This window comes from Vulpes vulpes, chromosome 16, assembly GCF_048418805.1.
Source record: "Vulpes vulpes isolate BD-2025 chromosome 16, VulVul3, whole genome shotgun sequence".
Lineage (NCBI taxonomy): Eukaryota > Metazoa > Chordata > Mammalia > Carnivora > Canidae > Vulpes > Vulpes vulpes.
In genome coordinates this window covers 79,991,185-80,018,423 of record NC_132795.1, presented here as the reverse complement: position 1 = coordinate 80,018,423, position 27,239 = coordinate 79,991,185, and the positions used below count along the sequence as shown (strand labels likewise).

Here is a 27,239-nt window from a genome sequence, read left to right as displayed (position 1 = left end):
TAAAATGGTTACTATTTATAATGTACAATATGCTGATCTCATCGTGTATGGTTTCATTGCATGGCCTATGACAATATGTTAATTTTTATATCTACCTTCAAATTTCTTGTCAATCTCCCCCAGCAATCACTATGCTACAATCACTCTGTTTTTCTGAATTTCTGAAAAATAAGCTCTTTCTTTCCACGAGGTCGTTCCTCCTTATTCCTTCTGACTAGAAGACTCTCCTGTCCACCCTTCACTTGACAGTCTCCAGTCCTTTTCCATGTCTCAGCATAAATGTCACAAAGTCAGGTCTTTCTGACTCCCCTAGTCTAAATCAGAAACTCCTGCTCTACTTCTGCATGGTAGCTAACCATTTTCTTTCATCACACATGGTCCAGCTATCACTTTAAGTTAAGTTAAACTTAAGTTTAGGTCCATGAAGGCAATGTGAAGTGTCTATGGTTATCCACTCTATCCCCAGACCTAGTACAGTCCTTGGAACATTACTCTAGTTCACTATATTTTAGTTGACAGAAGGAGTGAATATTCTCAGACAACTTCACAAAAGATGGAGCATTAAGCTCATTTTGAGGAATAAGCAGTATTGAGCCATGCATGTAGGTAAAATTATATTGGCATGTGGAAACTGGGGACAGCAATAAAATTGTGGCCGCAAATTCTTTTGAAAGAAATGGAAGACAAGTTTGCGTAGGTAGCTGTGGCCAGGCCATGAAAGGCCACGAGAATGGTGGTCACATTGATACTTTAGTAAATACTCTGACACTCTCAAGGGTTCTAATAAAACCTTATAGGCACAATGACCATGTTAAAGTTTATGAAGGCTGCAGATGATTCAGTTATAGGTACACAATTTATGAAGTATAAGAGGATTGAAGAACAGGCTTCTGTAAATGCCACATAATGTCTCCCCCAGAGATGAGGGGCAATGTGTGTTTTCCTCTATTAGTTTTCATTGTGACCAAAGTCATACAGGGTATGATTGTCCATTGCTTTTTTTGTTCCATGTGGTGCCATTTGAGGTAGTAGCTTGAGCTAGCTGGTGATTTCTGTCCTACAGGCACAGGATGAGTTTTTCTGTGGCTAGCATCCCTTCCCTTGTGGTACTGAGATTTCTGGTAAAGATAACAATCCCTCAATCCCTCAGTGGTGGCCTCTGTACTTCCTTTCAAACATGTGCCTTTGTGGATTTGAAAATAGCAGAGGAAAATGTTCGACCAAGCAGCCACACAGGTGGAAAAGGCTTATTGATTTCCAAGTTCTCCATTTCATCAGAAGGGCTAAGATGTGTCAGACGTGTCCTCTCTCAACCCTTTTGTCTGACCTGCATGAGCAAACTTCTGAATATTCAAGGAGTGGGTGGAGTTGGTGAGAAGGGAAGATGGGAGGGATTTGAAACACCCAGCATTCATCACCTTTCAAAAAACCATAGTGTGAGTTGAAATTAGAGCATGCATACAGATCATTGCCTACCTTTCTGCAGCTGTGGCATTTAAGCATGCATTCTTTTGAGTGATTGCATCATAATTGTTTCTTCTGACCCACATTGTACTGAAGCACAGAAATGGAAAAAATAACAAACTTTATTTTTCTGGAGATGGGGGGACAAAAACGTGGTAATCTCAATTTACAAACACCCCAGGAGCCTACAATTCCAATTTTCTTTTCACAGTATTAATGAAACTGGGTACTGGAAAAATCAAATCTTCCCTCATAAATCTGAAACCATTTCCAAGACTAGCCTAGAATTATAATAATTTCCACATCTATTAAAACACAGTACAGTGCTCTGTTCTAATGAGATCATTTTAGGCAGGTGGGGTGGAGACAGAAATTTAAAACTGATTACTTTTAGTTTAATTTATGATAAAACCAGAAAGACTGGGGATCCCTGGGTGGCGCAGTGGTTTGGCGCCTGCCTTTGGCCCGGGGCGCGATCCTGGAGACCCGGGATTGAATCCCACATCAGGCTCCCGATGCATGGAGCCTGCTTCTCCCTCCGCCTGTGTCTCTGCGCCTCTCTCTCTCTCTCTGTGACTATCATAAATAAAAATTAAAAAAAAAAAAAAAAAAACAGAAAGACTGGTCAGAGACTCAGTGAGAAAAGAATTCAATGAATGCATCTTGCCCATAATTTTTAAAAAGGATTATTGTAAGACAGGATATCTAACAATTTCAGATGGCAGAATGATATGTGTTGAGCATTATAGTTTTATAATCCTTTATATACGCCTCCCGATCTGAAATATTAACTCATATTCTGTTTGGTTTTTTTATCATTAATGTGCTTTATTCTTTACTGTTTCTTAAAGTTGGCAGTCTCTTGTATTTTTTTTTCTTAAAACTCAAAAACTGTCATTGGTATATTAGGAAACTCTTGCCTCATCCTTGATGTGACAGGGTCATGGTTGATGGCGTACCTATACGCTAACAGCCTATACTGAAGAAATAAAACAAACAATAAGAATCGCCTGGAAACTGTAATCTTACCCTGCAAAGCTAAGTTTGGAAACAACATAAATATAATAAGATTACAGTGAAAGAACAGCTCATCCAAGTATACAGAATAGTTTCATAAAAATGACAATTTGAGTGATAAAAAGAGCATCTGATGGCATGGTTATTGCCTTGGTGAACTCACCAATGGAAATATAAGGTCCCACCACCCACCAAACCCTCATTTTATGTGACAGAATTAGGACTATAAGCATCATTTCTTGTGCAGTATTGGAAAAACATAAATCAAGAGCAGTTTTATTTTTTAATAACAATATCTGATTGCTATTTTTCCAGTCTCAGAAAGAATAACCAAAGGATGCCAGACACTTTCTACTGCAAAGTGAAGCCTCTTTGGAAAAACTGGCGAATGTTCAAAAATTTACCTTCCAAAATGCAGTTATTTTAGAACTTCAGTTGTGAATCATCTTAAATAAATGTGGGCTTTATGCTCCCCATTTGCATAAACTAAGGTTATGACTAGATACAATCAGACTGTGGCAAACTGAGAAATACAGGCTCCTGTGCAAAGCTTAATGGCTTAATGTGCTCTACATATCCCCATACCCCATCTGCAGAACAAAATTCATAATAAAATACCAAAAGTTCAAAATTGGTAACAAGATGCCATTTATTTTGATAAAGCGTATAATTTTATTCTGTAAACAAGTTTAGAATGTTAAATTATAAAGTAAACCATTCCAAGATGAAACACAAAGACTATGTTGTAGTGAAAAAAATCACATTTAGTCATTTGTTTGTTTGTTTTTTGCCAATAAGGATGATTTTATATTGGGACTTGAAATTAGGAACTTGGCAATAAGTTTTGTCACTCTTTGAACACCTTGCTGACCCGTTATGCTCTTTTAGGGCCACCTTCAAGGACAAGTCATGAGCTCGGGGCAGGATGCACAGAAGGGGTAGAGAGGGGGACGGAGTAGGAGGAAGAGTGGAGAGGAGCTTGGAGTTGTTGGCAGAGGGCCAGAGGACCTGCTAAGGAATAAGACCTGCTACAAACAATCTTCACTTTTCTGTTCTCTGCTGTAGCCTCATATATCACTTAAACATGTTTGTTCCATGGTGTTTTTTAACCGGATCGAAATGAGTTCTTATTTGGGGAAATGATGTTCTTTCACAGATGCAGTGCCAAAGGCTGTCAAAAATAAAGAAAGAACATACATCAGGACAATTTCTTTTCCTGTCGTGGCTGTTTAAAATAACTATCTCAGCAAACTGAGGGATAAGTTAAAATTTTGAATATTTCATTTTTAAATTTTTTTGTGAAAGCAACAAATGCATTTTTTATCCTTTTTATATGACAAGGCACTGGATTCTTTTGCACTTACTATGTATTTTCCACAATGGATTATCCGATATGAATAAATTGGTTCGGGGTATAATGTGGAAATACGTTAATAAGTATCCTAAGACTTGAAAGACTATGCCTACCTACATAATCACAGTAGTAATTAGGCAATGAAAAATAAGAAAATACATAGAGCTAACATACTTTGGCCCAGATTCTTGATTAATCTAGCCAAAACAGACTATGTAGAAGGCTTTTGGAGACCATGAGATCCTACCAAATGTTTGAACAGATAGAGAAAGAATTAAAAATCAGTTCTCATCTGTCCTCTAAGATAACACTGTTTACCCGTCCATGAGTCCCAGGAATATTTTCACAGCCATTTAGCTGAAAAGTAGCTTATATGAAACAGGTTATAACCCTTTTGACAGCTCTTTGTCTTGGCCAGTGCAGTCAATAGCATCTGAATCATTTAGGCAAAAATGCCAGCAGAGATCAAAAGCCTTCATATTGCCATTCTGGTGTGTGTATGCGCTTTCCTCGCAGGTAGTAGACCCAGCGATTTACGCTCCATTCTGATTGACTCTGAGGTGCATCATGGGTGCAGATGACATGGGGGTAAAAATCTTCTATTGTTTCAGTGTTCACAGAAATTGTGTATAATTCATGATGCTTTCCTACTTTACGTATCATTAAAAGAGGATATAAACGGGCACTTGGAATATTTCATATACTCTTTTCTTTCTTTTCTTTTCTTTTCTTTCTTTCTTTTTTTTTTTTTTTTTTTTTTGGCTTGTGACCTAACCATCAACTCAAAATACTGGTGCCACCACCACAGTTGAATGCTTACTTGCCTGTTTCCAGTCCTAACAGAGGGTCCTCATGTGCTCTGGCTTCTTCGGTCCCCATCCATGGTCTTCCAATGAAAAGTTTCCATTGACCTGGGCTCCTTGTGCCTCTGGTCCAATTAGCTTAGTTTCACCTATAAGTCAGTTAACTTCTGACCATTCAAGGACTTACTGCTGATTTGTATATATTCCATTCTCTTTGCTCCTCCTTTACTCTCCTTTACTTTGTTTGTTCTCATCACATGGGGGGCGGAGCAGAGAAAGGGAGAGAGAGTGAAAGTAAACCTTAGTTCATTTGTTTATTTCTTAACACTGCAGAAGAAACACATATAGATTCTTGTATTTATGTACAATGCCTTGATTTAGTGTATTATAAACTGTACAGGAGCTGCAAAATTCTCAAATGCATGAGATAAAAGAATTGCCTATGGATTTCTCTGATTAAGTTCCTTTGTTCTCATTGTTATAAAGGGTTAAGAGATGACTGTGTTTCTTTTTTGCTATAAAATTTTAACTAAATTATATAAGAAGGCATTTAGCCTTTTTAGCTATTTCTACTATTCACTGCATTTAAATTAATGTGAAATCTCCTCAGAGGCTTTCCAGCGATCATCAAAATAAACCATTTATAACAATAAGTGAAGCAACATTTATAATTTATAAATATATTTAAATTTCTCTAGCCTTTCCTTTAAGATTTTATGTATTTATTTATTAGAGAGAGAGAAAGAGAGTGGGGTAGAGGAGCAGAGGGGAGGGAGAAGGACAAGCAGATTCCCCACTGAGAGCAGAGCCCAATGCAGGGCTGGATCCTAGGACCCTGAGATCAGGACCAGAGCCAAAACCAGGAGTCCAAAGCTGAACTGACTGAGCCACCCAGGCGCCCCAAATTTCTCTAGTCTTTTTTGTACATCTGGGAGAGATGTCTTTAGTGTATAAACACTTCTGATCTTAGCACAAAATTTAAGAAAAATGTCACTTAGCCTTCAGATTTGAAGCAAAAACTGAAAAAAAAAGTTCTTAAATAATCAGTGAGATATGGAAGTGACTGCATATTGCAAACAGACCTATTAGAATACCTGTGACAGTTATTAATTTTTTAATGTCAATTGATGGGTAAAGGGTAAAGTGTTTCATCATTGGGTTTTGGCATTTTTTGGTCGGCTATTTTTAGAAAATGGTATTTAGAATCTTTATTTACATATGGGTTACAGAGATATTTTTAGGCCTGCATGTGACTTAAGCAACATTTTGGCTGGAGTTGCAAAAAAGGCGAGTATTTTCCTTAAATAGAAGGTGTTTATCAAATGCCCATATGGCAAAATTGAAGCATTTGAGGCTTTGCTTTGGTCTTTGAATCTCATTCTAGTTTTAACATCAACTTGTTGTTCCTGTGCTCTGACACAGTTGTTCTGAAAATATATCAGAAATATTTGAGCAGATAAAAGTAAGATTAAAATTCTTGGATAAGATAGTCCATTTATCATACCAGTTCCTAACTAGAAAAAAAAAAAATGAACATATCTACTCTAACATTTAAACCCTGCATTTCATTAAAACTCTCAGTTCTTACTAGCATGAAGTATATGATGAGGATTTTATATCCATTCTCCCCATTCTTCTCTGACAGACAAAATGAGGTAATTATGGAAATGTGTTTAAAATAAAAGCATTCCATCAGGGTGGGGGGAAAGATTTATGTACATTTAAATAAAATCTTTTCTTTAGCTCTTAAGATACCATGTTAAAAGAATGATCCACAAATGAGCAAGTAAAAAGTTGTCATTCCGTGGAAGTTAGCAGCTGAGCTAATTGGCCGACTTTGGCAAAGATGACCATATTTGAGAGAGAAAGTGCTGCTTTTGGTTTGTGAGGTAGTGACAGAGATCCTGCAGGAGGTTCTGTTCTTCTTGAGAGGGAATTAATTTCCTGTAATCAAATACTGTGGATTATGGTCTTTGTCTCCTTCCACCGTGGCCACAGAAGCAACTCTACGGCCTTTTATTCAGCAACATTACATTAGCTTTTGTGAAACATGCAGGAATATACTCAGAATAGAAGGGTTTCACCTGATACAATTTGCAGCTCCAGAACATAGCCTCTTGCTGCTTTGAGACTGAGGGCTGTACTTTGTAAGTGACTCTATTTGTAAGGCTTTATTTGGGGAACGAAAGGAAAGTGACAGTGAGAAACCCCCATTATGCAGAGGAAGTCTTGGTGATGTTTGAAAATGGAATTACAGAGCAGTTCAGAGCTATGGCTGGTAAATGACTACCAGTATTTAACAGGCACTTTTGTAGAAATATTAAAAAATAGCTCCTAAATGATGTTTAATAGTCATAATTTTAGTCTTCTTGAATTATTCAATTTCTATATAAACACACACACACCATTTATATGCACATATCTATCTGTATCTGATACATATTTACAACCTTGAGATTATTTTAATTCATTCTTGAGATTATTTTAATGCATTACAAAAAAAATGACATTTTGAAAATTCTAGCATTTTTAATTCACTGCATCAGAAAAGTAATCTTTTTCTGTAAGACAAAAGAGAGGACAGAGATTCAGGGAAAGAAAATATAATCCATAGAGAAAAATGACCTAAGGGTCAGAGATAGGATTGGTTTTTATCTCTGTACAGTTACTATTCATTTAAAATATTTTCAAAAAAAAAAAAGTTCCTTATGTAGAGGAAAAGAGCTGCTCCTCGCTCTCCAAACCCCATTTACATATTAAATTCCAGGACTTTTTCTCTCCATCTATCATCAATTTCAGTGCCTGACTATGCCCTGGAGAAGACAGTAATGAACCCTGTAATCCATTTCTTATGCCATGGAAGAGTTTATTTATACATTGGAAAGACTAAACGAGAATTTTGTCAGTTGAAAAAAGTGGGCTAGGCAGTCCTTTATTCGTTATTATGTATTAAGTACTAAATTCTGACTCATATCCGATTTAGATAGTCTATAAAACTGAAAAAAATATTTTCCTACTTCACCCTCCCAAATATAGTTTTGGTGGTCACTCAGTCACTGCCAATGAATAAGTGATACATACTACACTTATATGAATAAATACACCTCCGACAGAAAAGGACTTAGTGTTATTTTAGTTTGTAAAGATGTGACTAAAATCATGCTTTTATTAAGGAAGCATGAGAGTCCATTCAGAATGCTTGGATTATCTTACTGTTCAGTACTGTATTCATTACTGTATGATGCAATCTGATTTATTTTTTTTAATATTTTATTTATTTATTCATGAGAGACAGAGAGAGAGAGAGAGAGAGAGGCAGAGACACAGGCAGAGGAAGAAGCAGGCTCCATGCAAGGAGCCCGACACGGGACTCGATCCCGGGTCTCCAGGATCACGCCCTGGGCCTAAGGTGGCGCTAAACCGCTGAGCCACCGGGGCTGCCCTGCAATCAGATTTCTAAAGTATTACTAAATTTAGGTATCATAATTCAGAGTCTGGAGTTAGCCCTGAGTGTTCTGTATGAACATCAACTTGATTGCTAAATTAATACCCTCTGATAGTATAAGGGAGTGTCATTATGATTTCATCTACCATGTCGGGTTTATGATTTTTCACCTAACACATCAACGTGGCCCTTAAGAGCTGCATGAAGCTTATTTGGGGCTGCACTTAGAAAATCTTGTTAACTGATCTGTGATAAAGAAAAGATAGCAACAGATCTCCCCTCTAGTGCTTTGAGTCATAGTCTCTAGTATTTAGTGACCGTGAGGCACAGGGACTGCTACATTTAGCAGCAGTAGACTTTCCCTAAAGCAGTGGGTGTTATTCCATTAGGCCTGGAAATAGATGGTAAATGTTAGGTAATATGTGTATGTAATTATATACATATATAATATGTAGAAGTAAGATCCACATGTACACATATATTCTAATGTTATAGCTCTCGGGGGTTGGGTGAACCCAGTCATCACACGATGTTTCTTCTCGCCCTGTCTCCTACAGCTAACCCAACCCGAGCCGGCGGGAGAGAGCCCTACCCAGGCTCCGCAGAAGTGATTCGGGAGTCCAGCAGCACCACGGGCATGGTGGTGGGGATAGTAGCTGCCGCCGCCCTGTGCATCCTCATCCTCCTCTATGCCATGTACAAGTACAGAAACCGGGATGAAGGCTCATACCATGTGGACGAGAGTCGAAACTACATCAGTAACTCAGCACAGTCCAATGGGGCTGTTGTAAAGGAGAAACAACCCAGCAGTGCGAAAAGCGCCAACAAAAATAAGAAAAACAAGGATAAAGAGTATTACGTCTGATTCCAAGATCTTAAAAAGACCCTTGTATAGAAATAGTCTTCATTTTATCTGAGACATAATATAAACTTATTTACTTTCCTTTTTACGAAGCACATACAAAAGAAGACAGGGAATGCAATCAGGAAGGAAAGACTGTTTTTAAAAAATAAAAACAAGTATCTCATGCTCTTGTTTCTCCAAAAAGAAAGAAAAAAAAAAAAAAAACAGGGGCCAATAAATTCCCTAACATCCACAGTGTTTTCATTTACTCTGCCTGTCTTTATGTTGCTGGAACATTCCTAAAAGACAGTGATGACCGCACGCATTCATAAAGCAAAGGAGTATTACAACATCAAGGCACAACACAAAAACAACACAACACACAACACAAAAAAAAAAAAAAAAAAAGAAGCTACCTATGATCCTGGATTTAGCCAAAGTGCTAGCGCTTTCCTGAGAAGTCAGTTAGTCCGATTGCCAGAGAAGACTGTGTCATTTTGAATGACCCAACCTGCAAACCTTTGGGTTTGCCACCTGGCCGCAACTGGAGCAGTGGTTGGAACTTGCATTTGAAACAAAGTGCTGGCTTTTTTGAAGACTTGTGTAGGAACACATTCAAAAAGCCCCTTTCTGGTGGTGAGGGAAAAAAAGTATGGAGGCCTTATTTTCAACAATGTGAAATATAAGGCACATTTTCACACTAAAATTTCAAAACAACAAAACAAAAAAACAAGAGGGCATAGATGCAATCATTGGGAAATTTTCATGCACGCTTAATATGTTATTACATATGTTTATATAAAATCCATCTCTGTGTGCTTTCTGGACTGTGATAAGTGACGTTTTATAGCCTGTTGTATAGAAAATGCAAAATATATCTCTGCTCTTCAGCCATTTTTGGTAAATTCAATGTTATAAGTGTTGCTAAGTATAGGGAGTTTTATGACATCTGAGCAACAATTATTTCAGGGTTGTTTTTTTTTTTTTTTTTTTTTTTTTTTGCCACCATTATAAATTGCCACAATTACTTACTTTTTTAAAAAAAATTACAATGTAGTGTTTATTCTAAGGAAGATATGTATGAATGTATATAAAAAGACTCAGCTACTTTTTTTTTCTAACATGTACAGCCTTCATTCTGTTGCAATTAAGTTTTAGTATTTGTATGAAAGGTGTGAATTAGAAGGTAAAATATATACATATGTATCTTATAATCTTCTTTTCTCCCCTAAATACTCACATTTTCCACATACTTTCATCATTTACAATCGCAAATACACACACAGACACACACACACACACACAGATCCAGAGGAATCCATCAAATATGATGGAAAACCCAAGCATATATATAACAGCAAATGTTTACTGACAAATTGATAAGCAGGAAGGAAGGAAGATAGTTGTGCCAAGGTATTGATGACAAATGGGGTGATTTGCTTCATTGAGATCATGCTTCCAAGAAACCCTGAGAATATTTTAGTCCCTAATGAAATGGAACCTTTTCTTATCAAATAGAATATCACTGGTATATTGCTGCATGAATATGAACCATTTTGTGGGGGAGGTTACAGAAGCAAAACGGGCTAATGTATACCTTAACCACCCTGGCTGCTGCAATTAAAAATTTTGTTTCCAATAAAATCATACATACGAGATTTTATATATGTATATAAAATCTCTGAACTCGATGTGCATGATAAATACTTTGGAAAGTAAACATTTTCTCAACTAAGAAAGTATTTTTAGTAATCTTTGATTCTGTATTACTATCCATCTTAAAAAATCATTCTCTATTTGTTGATTATTGACCATATTTTAACTTTTCTGGTTTTCATATATATCATTAAATATAGTTTTAGTTTAACACACATTAAGTAATAGAGAAATATAGATTATACACTTGTTTTGCATATTGTTTCAATGATGTTCATAGCAATAAATTATTAATATGAGCAGGCAATGCAAAGGAAATGCATTATTAGATTGGAAGGTGATGCCTCAGTAAAAATTGGTCGCATTACTTTAAAACATCTCCTAAAAGAATGATATTAGATTTCATAAAAGAGAATACCTTTACAATTAGCTTTAATCAGCAAAGGCAAAAAATGCAAAACATCTTTTGTGATACTTTAGATGATGAAAAAAGCCAAAAAGTGGCCTGGATTTCAGACATACAGCACCTTAGAAATATGTGTAATTCATAGCAAATCACCACTATCTATGGTTGCCAAGTAATTGTGTTGTGTGAAAAGTCTTAAAGGCTTTTCATGACCCAGAAAGTAGAGGTTTAAAACTAAAATTTAGTATCTATAACTTGTGTTTCAGATTTTCTTCTTTTTTTTAATTTGCTAGCTTAAAGAATTCATGTCTTTTTTTTTTTTTCCTCTCATTCAGTCTTACTCAGGGAAAGCCAGTGAAATAAGAAGGTAAATATGAAACCACTAATTTACATCTTGAGGTTTTTAAAAAGAAATGGTTGCTTTTCCGTATGATCTACTGAACTCAACCTAGTTTCCAACTGGAAAGATTCTAAAATATGATAGAAAATAAATTAAATAATGGTATTTTTAAGCAGTATATCTATGAAGCATGTTGTTTGGGATTGATTTCATTGTTTCTTTCCAGCATAAATTTTAAAATTTCATGTAATGATATAATCTAATATTGTCAGTAAAAATACTTCTAATGTTATTGGCCTACACAAAATCTAGCAATCTTTTTCTTTTTTTTCTTCTTTCTTTCTTTGTGAATGGAGAAAGAAAAGAGAGGAACATGAGCTAGAGAGAAAAAAAAGACATGAATAAGATCCCAAGTATCTTCATATCAAATGTATCAGGGTTCCATGAATAGTTTGCAGTTAACAGGATTTCACACTACCTGGCATAAATTTGATTACATCTCTAGACTGTAACTTTTCTGATTGAGTATGCTTCTTTTTTATCCATGTAATGTGTTGCCTTTTTAAAAAAAAAAAGAACAAAAAAACAAATACTACAATAATGTGTGAGGTGGTCAATCCCCAAGACATTAAAGAAAGGCCACATGACCCTACCCTTCTAGTGCTTTGTGTGATTGGGTATCTAAGGGTTTTGTTTTGTTTTTTCTGTTGCAAGGCCAATTTATCCATTATTGGAAATGCTAAGCAAGTGGAATTTACTGTTTTGTTAATAAAATATTTCTTAATACAACTGTGGATTTATTGATTTTTAAAAAAGTGTATGCGGCACCATTTTGGGAAAAGTGGCCCAGTAAGGAAGACTGAATTTGAAAGGAAAACCTGCCCTTTAGACAAGCAGGGGATGAATACTGCCGATCTTTTTCTGGGTTTTAATATTCAGTAAGCACATCTACATTCATAGATTTAAGATACAGTCACTAAATGTACCTCTATTTACATCTGTGCATCTTGCTCTCCATGAAACTGCAAACTTGTAAGAAGTAGTTAAAAACAACATGAAGATGCTGATTTCATACGTAGGATTTTCTCTATAAAAAGCAGTATAATTCAAGTAAACCTGTGATTAAATCCAGTACTATCTTTTACTAGCTACAAGTTGACAGATATAATTTCTCTCACTTTTCTCATTAGTAAATTATGGGTAATAATATCAACCTCATAGGGTAGTAATGATCATAAGAACTAATGTGCCTTGCACAACTAAGTATAAAGAAAAGGTGGCTTGTATACTATAATTTTCCATAACAATAATTCAAGAAAATATGTCAAAAATGTTTGCTCAGGTTGTGCTATTTGAAAAATAAAAATGCAAAAAAGTGTGTAAAGGAATATACTTTTTCATCTCTTACATACTTTTTTTTTTCCACAAAAGCAAAGTGACTGTGGAAGTGAGATGACCCATCACTCACTTTCTGTAAGTTTCAGTCCAACAGTTGGTAACTGATTTAAAACTCTGGGCTTTGAGAATAATCTGATAGGAAAGCAGGAGTTTGGTCATTTTCTCCTTTTTCACTGAAAACGGTTTCAACATGAGTGTTTAATCTATATTACACCTACCTTGTTCTAGACATGTGTTATTTCTTATTAACTCATAACTTTTAAATATAATAGGGAAACAATCTACCTCTTCTTAATGTCTAAGTTAAAGGCTATGTAATATAGCTTACCGTTTTAAAAGCACGAAATTTTAAAGATGATGAAATAAATAGTACAAAATTTACCAGTAGTAAACAGAATTCAAGGATTAGGAACCTCTAACAATATTTATTAATAAAACTTGACAGATATATTCAGAAAAGTATTTTCTCAGGAAGAGAGCCTAATTGGGCTCATCAATCTTCAAAGGACTTCAAAATTCTCTAAAATATTAAGAATCAAACCAGTAAAACAGACATTGAATAGAAACAAAACTTTGTTATAAAAATAATGTGGAAGAAAATGGTTCAGTGAGGATCAAAAAGCATCAGAGATATCATATACTTTTACAATGTACATGGACAGTATCCTTTTCTATAACTTGTTCAGCTACCTGACTTTTATATAAATTAACTTTGCTTCATTTTTACAAGTTCAACCTTCAAATATTTATTGAGACCAGTGTATGTAAATCACTCTGTTCATCTACTATTTTGGACAATGTGATATTCGTTTGAAGACAAATGTCTCCAAAGATTGGCATAATTAAGTATTTTGAAGATCCATTGTACATATCTAATGCACAGCAAGGAAGGCTCTATCCACCAAAAGTGTCCATCCTGTGGAGGTCATTGATATTCCAGGGTAGTAGATGGACTACAAAAAGACACCTGATTGACCTCAAAATTAAATTCATTGGAAAGGAGGAAATAGTTCCTCGTGAGGCTTATACAAAGAAGATGCTTTGACCACTTCTTGATAGTTTGTCTTTTATCAAGGAGGCTGAGTGATTCTAGACCAATTACTGAGTGCTGTTCTCCCAAACAAGACAGCAATTCTGGGTAAGGAACATGGGTATTCAAGTGGTAGCATCCAATGTTCCTTACCTGAATTCCAGTTCTGTGAAAGAAATGGTGATGGTTTCTAATGTACCAACCTCATTTAAGAGTGCAAAAAAAACTACCTGAAGAAACAGAATATGGAGCCACATTATTGATCCTTCAGTAAAAATAGCAATAAATAAACGGGGTCTTTTAAATACATAAATGCATAAATAAGTTTTGTTGAATACTTCTCATATTTACTGCTTAGAACAATGAGTTTTTACAGTTATAGAAACTAGTAATGATCTGTCATAAGCACAGAATTTAGAGCAAGATGTTTGGAACCTGAAGTCTGGTTTGAAAATCATTCCACCATATCAAGCTTATTCAGATAAGTAAAATAATGAGGTGCACATGGGTGGCTCAGTTGGTGAAGCACCCAAATCTGGATTTCAGTTCAGGGCATGATCTCAGAGTCCTGAGAGCAAGCCCTGCATCGGGTTCCCCTCTGGGTGTGGAGACTGCTTGAGATTCTCTCCCCCTCTGCCCCTCTCCTCACTCATGCACATGTGTGCACTCTCCCTTCCTCTCAAAATAAATAAAATCTTTTAAAAAAATCATTAAGTGTGATAAGGCAACTTTTAGTTTGTGAGTTTTCAAATATAATGTGTTTAAATGCTTTACATAGTTAGAATTCGATACTTTACTAGAAGATAAAAAAGTAAAGTTTATCTCAACACTATTACATGGAGATGTTCTGGGCAGCTACAAAGAGAGTAGGATTCACATAAAATTATATGTTCAAAATTAATATTTTGATGGTTTAATAGTGCTAATATAGGCGGCATTTTTACATATCCCAAAGTATTATCGAGCCATGACTAAAGAAGTGGTTGCTTCTTTTGTGAGGTCGTCTATTTCATTGCAGGGTAGTTGTGATTTCTTATTTCTAGATTCCTATAGCTCCCATTTGTTGGTTCTAATTTCCTTTGTGCATTTTCCACATAACAGCCTTTCCAATATTATTACTTCTCTCTACCCTTGCCTGGGTTTTCTCTTCTTCATTCTTAACATTTTGGTTTCCCTTAATTATTACTCAAATTATCTGGATGCTAAAATTCTCATAATCTTAATTCCCTTCTCTTAAACCACTGTTCTTCTCAAAATGTGATATAGAAGTAACCACAGTATTTATAAGGCCAAATTACAATGGTTGTATCAGTTTCCCTGATTTGAACTTTATTGTAATAGTGATATTCAAGGTTGCATTATTTAAAAAAAAAAACTGATGTTTTTGGATTATATTGAATTTATGATCAATTAAAATCATCAGATTTTTTTTTCAAGATAGGTCTCCTTTAACTTATACTTATGAAATGTATTATTTGAATTTAAATGTAGAACTTTATCCATGAGAAATTGGGCGTGGCTCACAATTGGTTCTCTCACGATGTCCTTTCACACAGAATCATTGGCCAATTTTAGATACATTTAGTGAAACTTTCTTCTCTAGGAAAGATATTAGGGATGACTCAAGAGACCTCCCACTAAACAATGCTCCTTAACTGGGGACTAGGGATGGATATTGCCCCTTAAGAGACATTTATAATCTCTGGACACAGTTTTCATTGTCATGGCTGGGATGGGAAATGCTACTGGCATTTACTGGGTGCAAGCCAGGGATGTTGATAAAGAGCTAATAATGCACAGGAAAACCTCCCCCAAACAAACAATTATCCTGTACAAAATGTTAATATTTCCTAGGTTGATAGTCATAATACATATCACCTGGCTCAAATAATGTGCATCAACTTGCCAATTATCTTTAAGTGGAAATTCACTCAATAAATTCATCTTGTTTAGGAGAAGATCATGAGAAACTAAGTTGCCTTGCAATCAGGATACAGATAATTTTCTCCTAATGTGTCAGTGGATCTACTGAGAAAGCGAATTAGTTTAATTTGTAATGATGTTTATTAATTACTACCATTTTTTTTAGAAAAATGGCCACAGTACATCTATTTTTAAAAACAATTCTAATTTTGATTTAAGCTTATCATTATAGATTTTGAAACATTCTTTGAGTGTTACTTCTAAACTCAGGGCAAATCTTGCCTCCTCCATTCTACTGTCACTTCTTATTTTCCAAAAATGTCAAAATAACCAGTAAAATTTCGTGATCACATTAAAGTTCTCTTGGCTGCATATGGCCTTGTCAAGGACAGATAAGCTTTTGAAGAAGGGATCTATAAATCATTTACTCTTCACTTACCTGGAGCATCATTTCTCACTGGTACCCTATTTCTTGGAATCTGATTGCAAGAGGCTTACATATAAGTGTGATTTCTGGCCTGCTTAGTCTATCAGATAATCTCCAATAAGTACTCTGGTTGTTTTCTTTCATTTCCAGAAAGCCACTATAATGGACTTTTCCTTCCATTATCCAATAAGCTCACTCAATATCAGAATATTTTTCAGAGAAGTGATTCCATGGAACGCTGGAAGAGGAATGGGGAAGAGGAATGGGGAAGTGACTTAAGGATGAGAAAGAAGCCCAATAAGATTGTAATATTTGGTGGGTTACTGTTAGGAACAGTAGGGGCTCACTGCCACTTGAGAATTCTAGAAGACAGTGTAGAACAAGCTTCAGAATTGTTTTGCCTGAGGGCTAAGGAAATGGGGATGTTTATCTGTCAATTCCCATCAGTCTTTTTTTTTTTTTTTTTAAGACTTCTAGGGGGTAAAAGGTTAGAGGCAATAATCCCAAAGTACTTTATGTGGTGTTGCAAACTGAGTATAAGCTGTGGTCCAGAGAAAGCCTTCAAGCAAGGAATTGCAAGTGTTTGCAGCTAGAAGCCATTCGGTTCTTGTTCTCAGAGTGGTAAATGCTAAGGTATACAGATGGGATGTCTGCACATTGATACAGCTTCTTATGCATTTGTGACTTAATACTTTGACTAAAATTGAATGCTCTCTGTCATGTAAAATCAGTTCTGAATTTAGCAGCTCATTCTCCAAAATGATGTGGTTCTACTCTCAGACCAGCCTCTATGTTTTCCCTTGATTCTGATGGTTTTCGTAGGACCACCATGGCTACTTTCTGGCCATCTTGCAATAATTTCCTACTATAGCCACAATAGTCTCACAACTTCTATCCTTTTCTCAGTTCTAGTGGAATAATTTATCTCAGCATCTGTCATGTCACATCTAGTAACTTAGACCCAAAACCCAAATATGTCTCTCCTCAAATATAATCAAGGATCATTGGGCATGTGGAGTTACCCTCTGCGAATGGGGAAAAGGTAGTCTCAGAAATCAGATTCACCTCTTTCTTTATATGTTCTTCACAAATGACCCACGTTATGTCCCTCGCTCACTCTGAAGCTGTCTCAGATGCCTGCCTCTGGCTAGGAGAGGATGGGATAGAATGTATCCCTTCCCTACCTATGGAAAAAAACATAGAAAATGAACTAAAAGGTTTAAACATTATTTTGCTCCATGTCCCCAATGATAAATCTGAATTTTTTATATCAGGAGGTAAGATGGAAGAGGTTGTGCCTTGATATTCCTCACTTGCCTATATGCATTATATATGCTATAGGATCTCACCTCTAGACACATGTCCTGTGCTTGTGTGCATTTCCCTTGGATCTTGAAGCGTATTCCACAGAGATGCCCTCTCACTTCTTTATACTCTTCCCATTTCCCCTTCAACCAGTCCTTTAACCTCAATGTTTGTGCTCCTCTCGTGACATGGAAATCTTCACAATATCTAGTATGCATTTAAAGGCATGGCCATAATGGACTTCTGTAGGGTAACATTTCAAGTCTTAAATATGAAAAAAAAATGATTACAGACAACCAAGTGGTCTTGTATTCTGGATACAACTTTATTTTCTCTGTTTCCTTCTAGGTTTCTCTATGGGTCCCTATGAAAAAAAAAAAGAAAGAGAAAGAAAGAGAAAGAAAGAAAGAAAGAAAAAGAAAGAAAGAAAGAAAGAAAGAAAGAAAGAAAGAAAGAAAAGAAAGAAAGAAAGAAAGAAAGAAAGAAAGAAAGAAAGAAAGAAAGAAAACTGGGGCACCTGGGTGGCTCAGTTGGTTGAGTGGCCAACTCTTGATTTTGGCTCAATTTATGATCTCTTGATCATGAGATGGAGCCCCATGTTTGGCTCTATGCTCTTCAGAGAGTCTAAGTGTGATTCTCTTTCTCTGCCCCTCCCCCACCCACACCCTTATGTGCCCGTGCTTTCTCTCTTTCTCTACAATGAAAAAGTAAATCTTCCAAACAAAACAAAAGTCATTGCACTGCATATGTTGTTCTCCTGACGACAATCTTCAAAAGATACCTTGCCTGTTCACTTAATTTTGGACTAAATTATGCTAAAGAGTTCTTGTCTTCTTATTGACCTTGAGTCATGTTACAAAGACATCTCCATTACTTTAAAAGAAGCTATATTTTCTTACCTCTTTCTGATTCCTCCATCTGTTATTTCTGCCTATAGAAGGCAGGAATAGGGCCACCATGACTCCCAAATGTAGTTTTACACCGTAAGCTATCAGAGACTTCTGAACCTAATTACAATTATCTTTGATATCTTTCCATTTAGGTATCTAAATGGAAAAGATACCATTAAAGATATAAATTATCTAAATTTATCTAATTTATCTAAATTAGAAAGATACCATCTAAATAGAAAAGATAAATAGATATCTTTGGTATCTTCCCATTTCCATATACATATATATACATAATGTATTATATATATAAACTATTCTTTAGGTATTATTTGTAAATTTTTTATTTTTTTAAAGATTTTATTTATTTATTCATGATAGACATAAAGAGAGAGAGAGAGAGAGAGAGAGAGAAAGGCAGAGACACAGACAGAGGAGAAGCAGGCTCCATGCAGGGAGCCCGACGTGGGACTTGATCCCCGGACTCCAGGATCACGCCCTGGGCCAAAGGCAGGCGCTAAACCACTGAGCCACCCAGGGATCCCCATGTATTTTTTAGAGTTTCTATTCTGTTTTTGAAGTTTCCTGTTTATCCTTATCCTATTTACCTCCAGACAATCTGGTTACTGAATAACACATACATTTTCTTTGTATTTTAAGAAATCTTTTCTCCCAAAGCTAACAGCACATATCTGTCCTTTCCCCCAGGTTTCTTTCCTGCTCTATTATAAATTTCACAAAATTTCCTGTTTTTTCCATCACCACATCAGGACTTTATTATCCATTGGTGATGAGCATGAAGTCTGAATACCAATCAATTCTGTTGCCTTTCAAGACTTGTATAAATGATCTACTTTTGATAAAATGAAACTTTTCATAGGTAATGTAAGTAGTTAGGATTTTGACATCTTGTTTTATCCCCATACTGGTAAACTCTTATTTACTCTTCTCCACAATATCACTTTTTCTTCCCTACACTTTTATCATCGTCAAAATATTCTTATATTTCAACACTAATGCTCAAAATATCTTTATTGGATAAAATTTTACATAGAGAGACACTATGATCCTAATAGGTTCTGATTTTAAATTGACATAATTTAAACTTGTGGGTAAAACCTTGAATGAAATTATTTTTTTGTTAAAAATTACACATGCAATAAAAATGTCCTACCTGGCTTAACGGTTATTAATGGTTATGAGCATTGTGGGGTGCCATATGGTTCACAAATGCCATTTCATTACATTTTCACAACCACCTTCTGTACAGACAAGAAAGATGATATGTAGGTATTACCAAGCATAACATAAACAATGGTTTCAGAGATCATAGAATGGCTTAGGAAGTATTATTCACACACAAAAAAGTTAACTAGCCAAAATAACTGGGCAGCTCTTGACTATTTTTTATTTTGTGGTTATGAGGACATGGAGGACATTGTGGTTAACAAAATCCATGATAATTCAAAAAGATATTTCTAACTTTATCATGTTACAAATTTTTGTAACAAATTTCTTGGCATAACTGGCAAGTAGCATAATTTTTCTTTTTTATAAGTGTTGCTAACAAAAAGCAGAAATCCAAATACTCAGTAATAAGTCAATAACATGCATCTGGGTCTTAGCTAATAAAACAGAAGTTAAGGAGAGAATGATGAAGCAAAAAAAAAAAAAATCCAAATATATTTCTGCATTTGAGCAGTGTTGGTGATAATGATACTCCTTATAACTAACACATTCCAATCTATTATTCTATTTTATCTTTACAATCTTCCTGTGAGGCAGATACAATTGAGATTCATATCTCCATTTTTTAAATGATAACAATGAGAACCAGAAAGGTTAAGAAACCAAATGTAAAGTGACTGCTAGCAATAAATCAATATCTCCTATATTAGGTCATATCTCTCCTGAAACCAGGAAAACTAAATTTAGTATCATAGTTTAGAAGAGCTGAAAAAAAACTTTTAAACTCCATTTGTAGATAAGGAAATTGGAGCTTAAAGTTAAGAAGTGACTCATCTGAAATGACACTGCCTGTTAATAGCCGAGTTAGAACGAAATCTGGGTCCCCTGACTCCAATTCCCACATCCTATCTCCATAGCCAAGAAATATATAGACTCTGCAAGCAGAAAACATGTACCCATTAGTGATGCCATCATTATTTCCCCAAACTTGATTTCTTTCCAGCTCTCTGACGTAAATCTTTCAGCTGACCTTGCTGTTTATCAGATAAAATTACTGCTTTGAAATTCGGTAGCAAAAGGGCAATGTCTGGCATGGAGTGGTTAGTCAACAGATTTCTTTGAATGAGTGACTCAATTAAAACAATTGGGTTGGCACTGGCATTTCTACTAACATTTACATATTATTCTACAATAGTTGAATAACAATTCAAAAATCAGTGGGGAAGACAAGCAAGGATTTTATTATTTGTTGATGGTGTTTCCTGGTCTGTTACCAAAAATACAAACCTCACCTTCTACTCCCTTTACCTTACAGGCCTAGGTAAAGAGCAGCACTTTCCTCAATAATCTTGAACCCACACCACCTTTTTCCAATGCTATCATTTACCAAGTGACTCCTGTCTTCCATCTTGAACACCTGGCCTAGAACATCCCTTTGGGCTCTCCCACCATCTGTGTGAATTTCGGTATTTCTGTTATTGAACCTCTCAATAGTTTGACTTTAGACTTCCTCATCCTCTCCAGTCCCAAAGACCTCCATTAAGTTCAGTCTTAGTTACTGAGGAATGATTGATACATATCAGTAATTTGTTTTCCCCAAAGAGAACTGCATTGTTCAAATGCAAAATTCTGCAATTTCTCTAACAACTATTCCTAATTCTTCCTTTCCATTTCTCACTCCAATTAATAATAATCGCCTCACTTGTAACACCTTGGCCTGCCTTTTTGTCCTATTGTATCATTATATTGATCTCCCTTCATATACACTTGTCCTGTTATGGACACAAGCACCCAGATGGTAGTCAATTGCTTTCCTAAAGCCTTTTCTCGAATGTTTGTATTTCTTACTCATTCTTACGGTACAAAACCCACTGCTCTATAGCAAGCCAATAGTTCCTCTTTTTTTGGTTTGTTTTTAAAGATTTATTTGAGAGAGAAAGAGAGCGAGCATGAGCAAGGGGAAAGGGGCAGAGAGAGGGAGAGAAGAAACCTCCCTGCAGAGCATGAAGCCAAACACAGGGATGGATCCCACAACCCTGAGATCATGATCCAAGCTGATACCTAACCGACTGAACCACCCTGGTGCCTCATCATTCCTCTGTTTTTACTCTTCATCCATACCTCTTAATATTTGGTACTCCAAAGCTAGACTACCTATTCCTTAGGTATCTCGAACATAGCATATCCCAAAATGATTTCATTATTTCTCATTTAAAATTATATGTGAATAGCATTATCAACCTTCCACACAATTAGTGAAGATAATATAAACACATTTTAAATAATGCCTGGCATCTTGTGGAATGTTTTAAATCTCTCTTTTCCTTGTCTATACTCTTGAATAAGTCTAATTCTTTATGTGTGCAATATCCCTGGTTAATTAGTTCAGAATATTTTTTGACTGGACTTCTGTAACAACCATACTTTCTCTCTGATCCACATTTATCATCTCTGTGATCCAATCTTTACAAAACACATTCTTAATTACACCAGTTTTCTTTTCTAAGAAGTCAAAAGCCTCCGTTTTGCCTTTAAAATAAAGTCTGTGCTCTACATTGGTGCTTGCTCCTGTCAGCCTGAGCCAATTTCTTGTGTATTTGCATGTCTCTGTAATTTGGCTTATTTCGTACCTTAATCTGAAAAGCACAAAGTTCCGTACCAATAGAAATCATTCTCTTCTATTTGATGAAGGCCCACTTCATAATACTTAGTAAAGCTTTTTCCCATCAACCCAGTTGGAATCAATTACTCCTACATTCACACAGTGTCTATGTGTCTGTTAATTATTTCCTTCATTCTGCCTTGGTCTATAGTTTATGTATTTTCTCAGTTATATGTAAGTTCAAATATCAGTGCCTTCCATAAAACTTGACAAATGCAGAAGTTAGAATCATTTTCTTTTCCTGTGCTTTTACACAGTGCACTGTTCACATCCCTTAGATTGCATTTTGAGCAATTTATATATGCGTAGTAATTATTCTCAAAATAGTTATTATTTATAAATTATTCTGTATCCCGATTTATGGAAGGTAAGAACATTTTTTGTTCAAATATTCAAATATTTAGAAAACATCTGTGATGTCCAAATGCCCTGAGGTAGATACTCAATGTATAATTTTGAGCCCACAAAATGTTTACATGTCACTGGAGAGACAAACAGTAATCAAAGAAACATGTGCATGAATCATGCATTATAATTATTTTACAAAAGAAATATGAGCACATGATAAATCAGTTATCCAGAGCTAAAATCAGTTAGCTGACCAGTTCAGTGAACTTGTGAAGATGGAGTTAACCAGATGAAGGATGGGAAGAAGGCTGGAATCTCTGTGTTAAGAGAAGCCTAGAACACATGAGGGACAGAATGAAAATCAGCGAGGCTGGAACAGAGAAGGCAAGGGTACCAGGGTTATAGAGAGCAGTTCGCAAAATGAGGCTGAAATTTTAAATGAGGACTGGATAATTTTGTCTGCAGATGACAGGAAACACAACCTAAACTCTTTTACTAAGGAAATGGTTCACATAATTGGAAACTCTGAGAGATGGTAGACGTTAGGGTCGATTTATGATGCTCACAAGGATTCACCTTCTTTCTTAAGTTCTGTGGACTTCAGGAGTTTATAGATTGTGAGCATCTTGCAAAGGGGTAGCAGCCAGGAAGATATGAGGAATGCTGGGAGAACACAATATCATCACAACAAAGAAAAGAGAGTGGAAGATGAGGAATAGCTTATTGTGTTGGTTGTTAAAAGTTAAAAAAAAAAAAAAATCTCTCCTTGATGATTGACAGATGCTGGGAATTGTTGATTTTGTTTCAGCAAGCTTATAAGAGGAGAAACTAATTAAACATTCAAGAAAGAAAAGAAAAATTCAAATATTAAAATATGGATCTAATTACTTAACACAAGGATCCTCAACCCCAGCAGTTCATTAAAATCACCTGGCAAACCTTAGCAACTACTAATGCTCAGGCCTTACCCTGGGGACCTGGATGGGGCCAAGACATGTTAATTTTCTAATCAGTTAATTTACTAATTAATTAGTTAATATATACATTTATTAATTTATTAAAGCTCTCCAGGTATTTCTAATGGACACCAAGGGTTCAGATAAATCACATGAAGATACCTGTTAGAATCTGTTTCCATGGAATAATCTGTCCACATTCCCTTAGGCTATAAACATAGAATTCTTCTGGTTTATTCTGATTAAAAAAAATCAGAGAAACACAGCTGCATGTTATATATACCACCGCAAGTAGCTTAAAATAATATTAGTAGAAGTATAACTTGTCCACTTAATGTTGTCAGTTATGAGCAATAATCTCTTGAGAGCACTGCATTTTTACCTTTAAAATCAAAATTAAAAACCATAGCCTCAGTTATGGTTAATGTGACTGGCTGTCCTTCTTCCTAATCTGGACAGTTTTCCCCCCATGTATTCCATACACATTCATCTTACCATCCCAACCACAACATGAGTTTCCAGACAGCAATGGTTAAGTTTTACGCTTGTCTTCTATTTAAGAACCAGAACCTAAAAAAAAAAAAAAAAAAAAAAAGAAGAAGAAAGAAGAAAGAAAGAAAGAAAGAAAGAAAGAAAGAAGAAAGAAAGAAAGAAAGAAAGAAAAAAGAACCAGAACCTAGGTAAATATCAAAACTCAGAAGAAATTTGAGAAATATGTGACTGATTGATTTACTGATATAGTCATGAGTCTATTTTAACTTATTTTTGATGGGGCCCATCAAAGAGGAAAGGAGTACATGGCCAAGTTCAAAAATCCTATCACTTGTTGCCAAAGGTGAATTCTCATCCTCTATTCTCTTAGAGACTTTATAATAGATTTGTTTTGACTTCTCACCTCCTCCCCATTCCTGAAATACAATAATACCACAACAGGAACAGAAGCAATAGCGAGAGCTTATCGTCTTAATTCAGCTTTGGCTTAAGCCAGAACAGATGGTAAAACTTTTTTAAAACCAGGCAATACTTGAGAAGCAATAAGCGGAGCCACGCTGCTGAAGTTGCTTTATACATCTAAGAGCTAATGCACACTGGATAGTTAACGAATTCACAGAGTAAAAATGTTGGAACAGGCATTTGTAGTCTCTCAACAGTATGTGCATGTGGGGGAGGGGCAGTAAAAATTTGAGGACACTTTAGAAATGATTCAAGGACATACCAATGCATTTAGAAGAAATAAAAAGCCATCAAACTACCTTTGCCCGTGAAAAACAACAACAACAACAACACATTTTTTCCCACTGGGGCAGAAGGAATGACTATAGTGAAAAGAAAAAAAAAATAGAGACAGATCCTCCTAAATTGCCTACTCTTACAAACTCACCGCAAAGAGCTTTGTTTCTGGCATTTTGTCATGAGAAATGAGACTTTACAGAGAGATGGCTTTGGCCAACTTTCCAATCACTATACTTTGCTTTTTCTTTATTCTGTTTTATGTTTCTCTAACTCCAGCCATAATTAGTGCAAAGTAAAAAAAAACCTCGTCTCATAACCTGAAAACCTCCGGAAATCTGCTGATGGTGCAGCTTCCCATTTGAGCGGAGCCAAAAAACCTTTCTGAGTTTCATGAGGAACTTTTTTGGCCTCTGCCACTCAAACCATTTATTTATTTGATTTGTTCCTTTTGGTTTATTAAAAATGTTGCCACTGGCTGTAGGGTTCCTTGGCGAGGATACAAAATGTTGATGCAATAATTAAATCTGGCACAAGAATGGGGCAAGAATCAGATATAAGAGGAAATCTTCTCTCTTAGAAAAGGACTACAAAGACCGAAAATTTATAGCTTGTATTTGGGGTCAGTAGTGGGAAGACATGTCCAACTTCTTTCACGAACCTCGCTAGAACCTGCTTTGGTGGAAACCTGGTAAAGTGGAAATATGTTTCATTAGAATCTGATGAACCAAAACCACAAGTAGAAACATAAGAAATGAAGCTTAGGTTACCTGTGTCCAGGTGAGAGTATCAGAACCCACTTGTGATGGTGAGTTAAGGAATGAGATAAAGGTGACCCCAGACAGTGCTTTCATGAGTCAATCTCTCCTCCCACAAGCCCCCTCTCCATTAGTCTGGCCAGTCGTTTTTTCCTATCATGTTTAAGAAAAGGAAGCACATCCAGTGGTTCATCCCTTAAGGGTTTATTTCCACAGTCTGACTCAGGAGAAAAAGTATTCCTTTTGCCTTTTCATCTCCTTAGGTTTCTTTCCTCTCTCCATTTACCAATTTCTCTTTGCTCATTTTATTTCAGTCCCTCACCCCACTATACCCTAAGTAGCTGAAGGATGGAGTAGGACTTCCATTTCCTTTTTACTACCTGCTTCAAGCCTTGACTGATGTCGTTAAGGAAAAAAAAAAAAAAACAAGTTGAAACAGAATCGCAAGGGGATCCAGCTAATAACACATTCATTCATTCATTTAACAAATGCTTATTAAGAATTTATTATGTGCCAGCCTCAGCCTCTTTTTAGGCACTGGGTGTAGGGAGGTGAGTACAAGTACGTTTCCTCTTGTCATGGAACTTTCATTCTAGAAAGCCATGGACCTGTCAAATGACACTTGGTTCCTACCAGATTCTTTTGACTCACAAAAAAGATTACAATACAGTCAAGACACTAAGCCAAACTGTGCCAGGAAGAGCGCTGGCAGGCTTTGAGCTGTGTTTCCTGGTGAAGCCCTGCAGGGAGGTAGCTATGGGTTATGGGTTCTTTTTTTTTTTTATTTTTATTTATTTATGATAGTCATCACAGAGAGAGAGAGGCACAGAGACACAGGCAGAGGGAGAAGCAGGCTCCATGCACCGGGAGCCTGATGTGGGATTCGATCCCAGGTCTCCAGGATCTCGCCCTGGGCCAAAGGCAGGTGCCAAACCGCTGCGCCACCCAGGGATCCCTGGGTTATGGGTTCTATTTCCTCCCCTCCCACTCCCCTTTCCCATGTTGAAGATTGTATTACCCTTGAGAAACCTTTTCCTTTTAATCTGTTCTTTCCTTTCCTCGTATAGAGAGAAATGCAGGGCATTATCTACTTTCAGCCAAAGGGAAAAATCCTTTTCTCCATGGGGTTTCCTGATTGACTTGTTGAGTGCTGAGAATTTGTCCTTGGTTCGATATTTCTCCTCTTAGTGATTGAGGGAAATCTCTGATGACAATACTGCGCTCCTGGGGGTCACACCTTAAATCAACACAGAACGCTGTCATCCTGTGCTAGTTGTGATCAGCTCGAGTGATTTTGAAGAGGAGGGGAAAACGGAAGCCTCAGACAACTTGCCTCTTCATGTGCTTAGTGATTCTTAAGTAATCACGGCTCTGACCTCACACTCAGATGATCAGGCTCGCCCTGGCCTGCGGCTGGCTGTGGCGTCGGGCGGGGAGCCAAGCTATCGGCCGTGCTGCTGAGATAGTCATGCAGTGTGGACACAGCAATGTTCTGAGCTAACCAAGCAACAGCAGCTACGGTCTGAAAAAGAAGGCAGATGTCAGCATCAGGGCTCGTGCACTTGTGCTCTACGGGGTATGGGAGTGATATTAGCATCCAGGGCTTCCCTTACTCCGTGCTTGGCCATATGACATTTTGCTGTGTGCAGATAGGCAGGCTACTGGGAGGAGAAGCGGTGCCCCACTTCAAGCAGAGAGAGTACCCCACACCTGTACAAGTGCTGGCTTGCACGATTATTATTTTTTACAGGCGGTGTACATGAAAACAAAGAAAGAAGAGATGAGAGTGTTCGCT

The 27,239-nt window shown here is 36.4% G+C and overlaps 1 protein-coding gene across 50 annotated transcripts in view; it reads left to right on the top strand.

The window, feature by feature from the left end:
* NRXN1 (neurexin 1) overlaps positions 1 to 12,118 on the top strand; it is a 1,110,734-nt gene extending 1,098,616 nt beyond the window's left edge. For all 50 annotated transcript variants that reach the window (XM_072741157.1, XM_025992633.2, XM_025992632.2 and 47 more), the window contains one exon: positions 8,641 to 12,118. In XM_072741157.1, coding sequence (XP_072597258.1) covers positions 8,641 to 8,948 — 308 coding nt within the window. In that variant the 3' untranslated portion in view covers positions 8,949 to 12,118. The remainder of the gene's footprint in view (positions 1 to 8,640) is intronic.
* Positions 12,119 to 27,239: the final 15,121 nt, after the last annotated feature.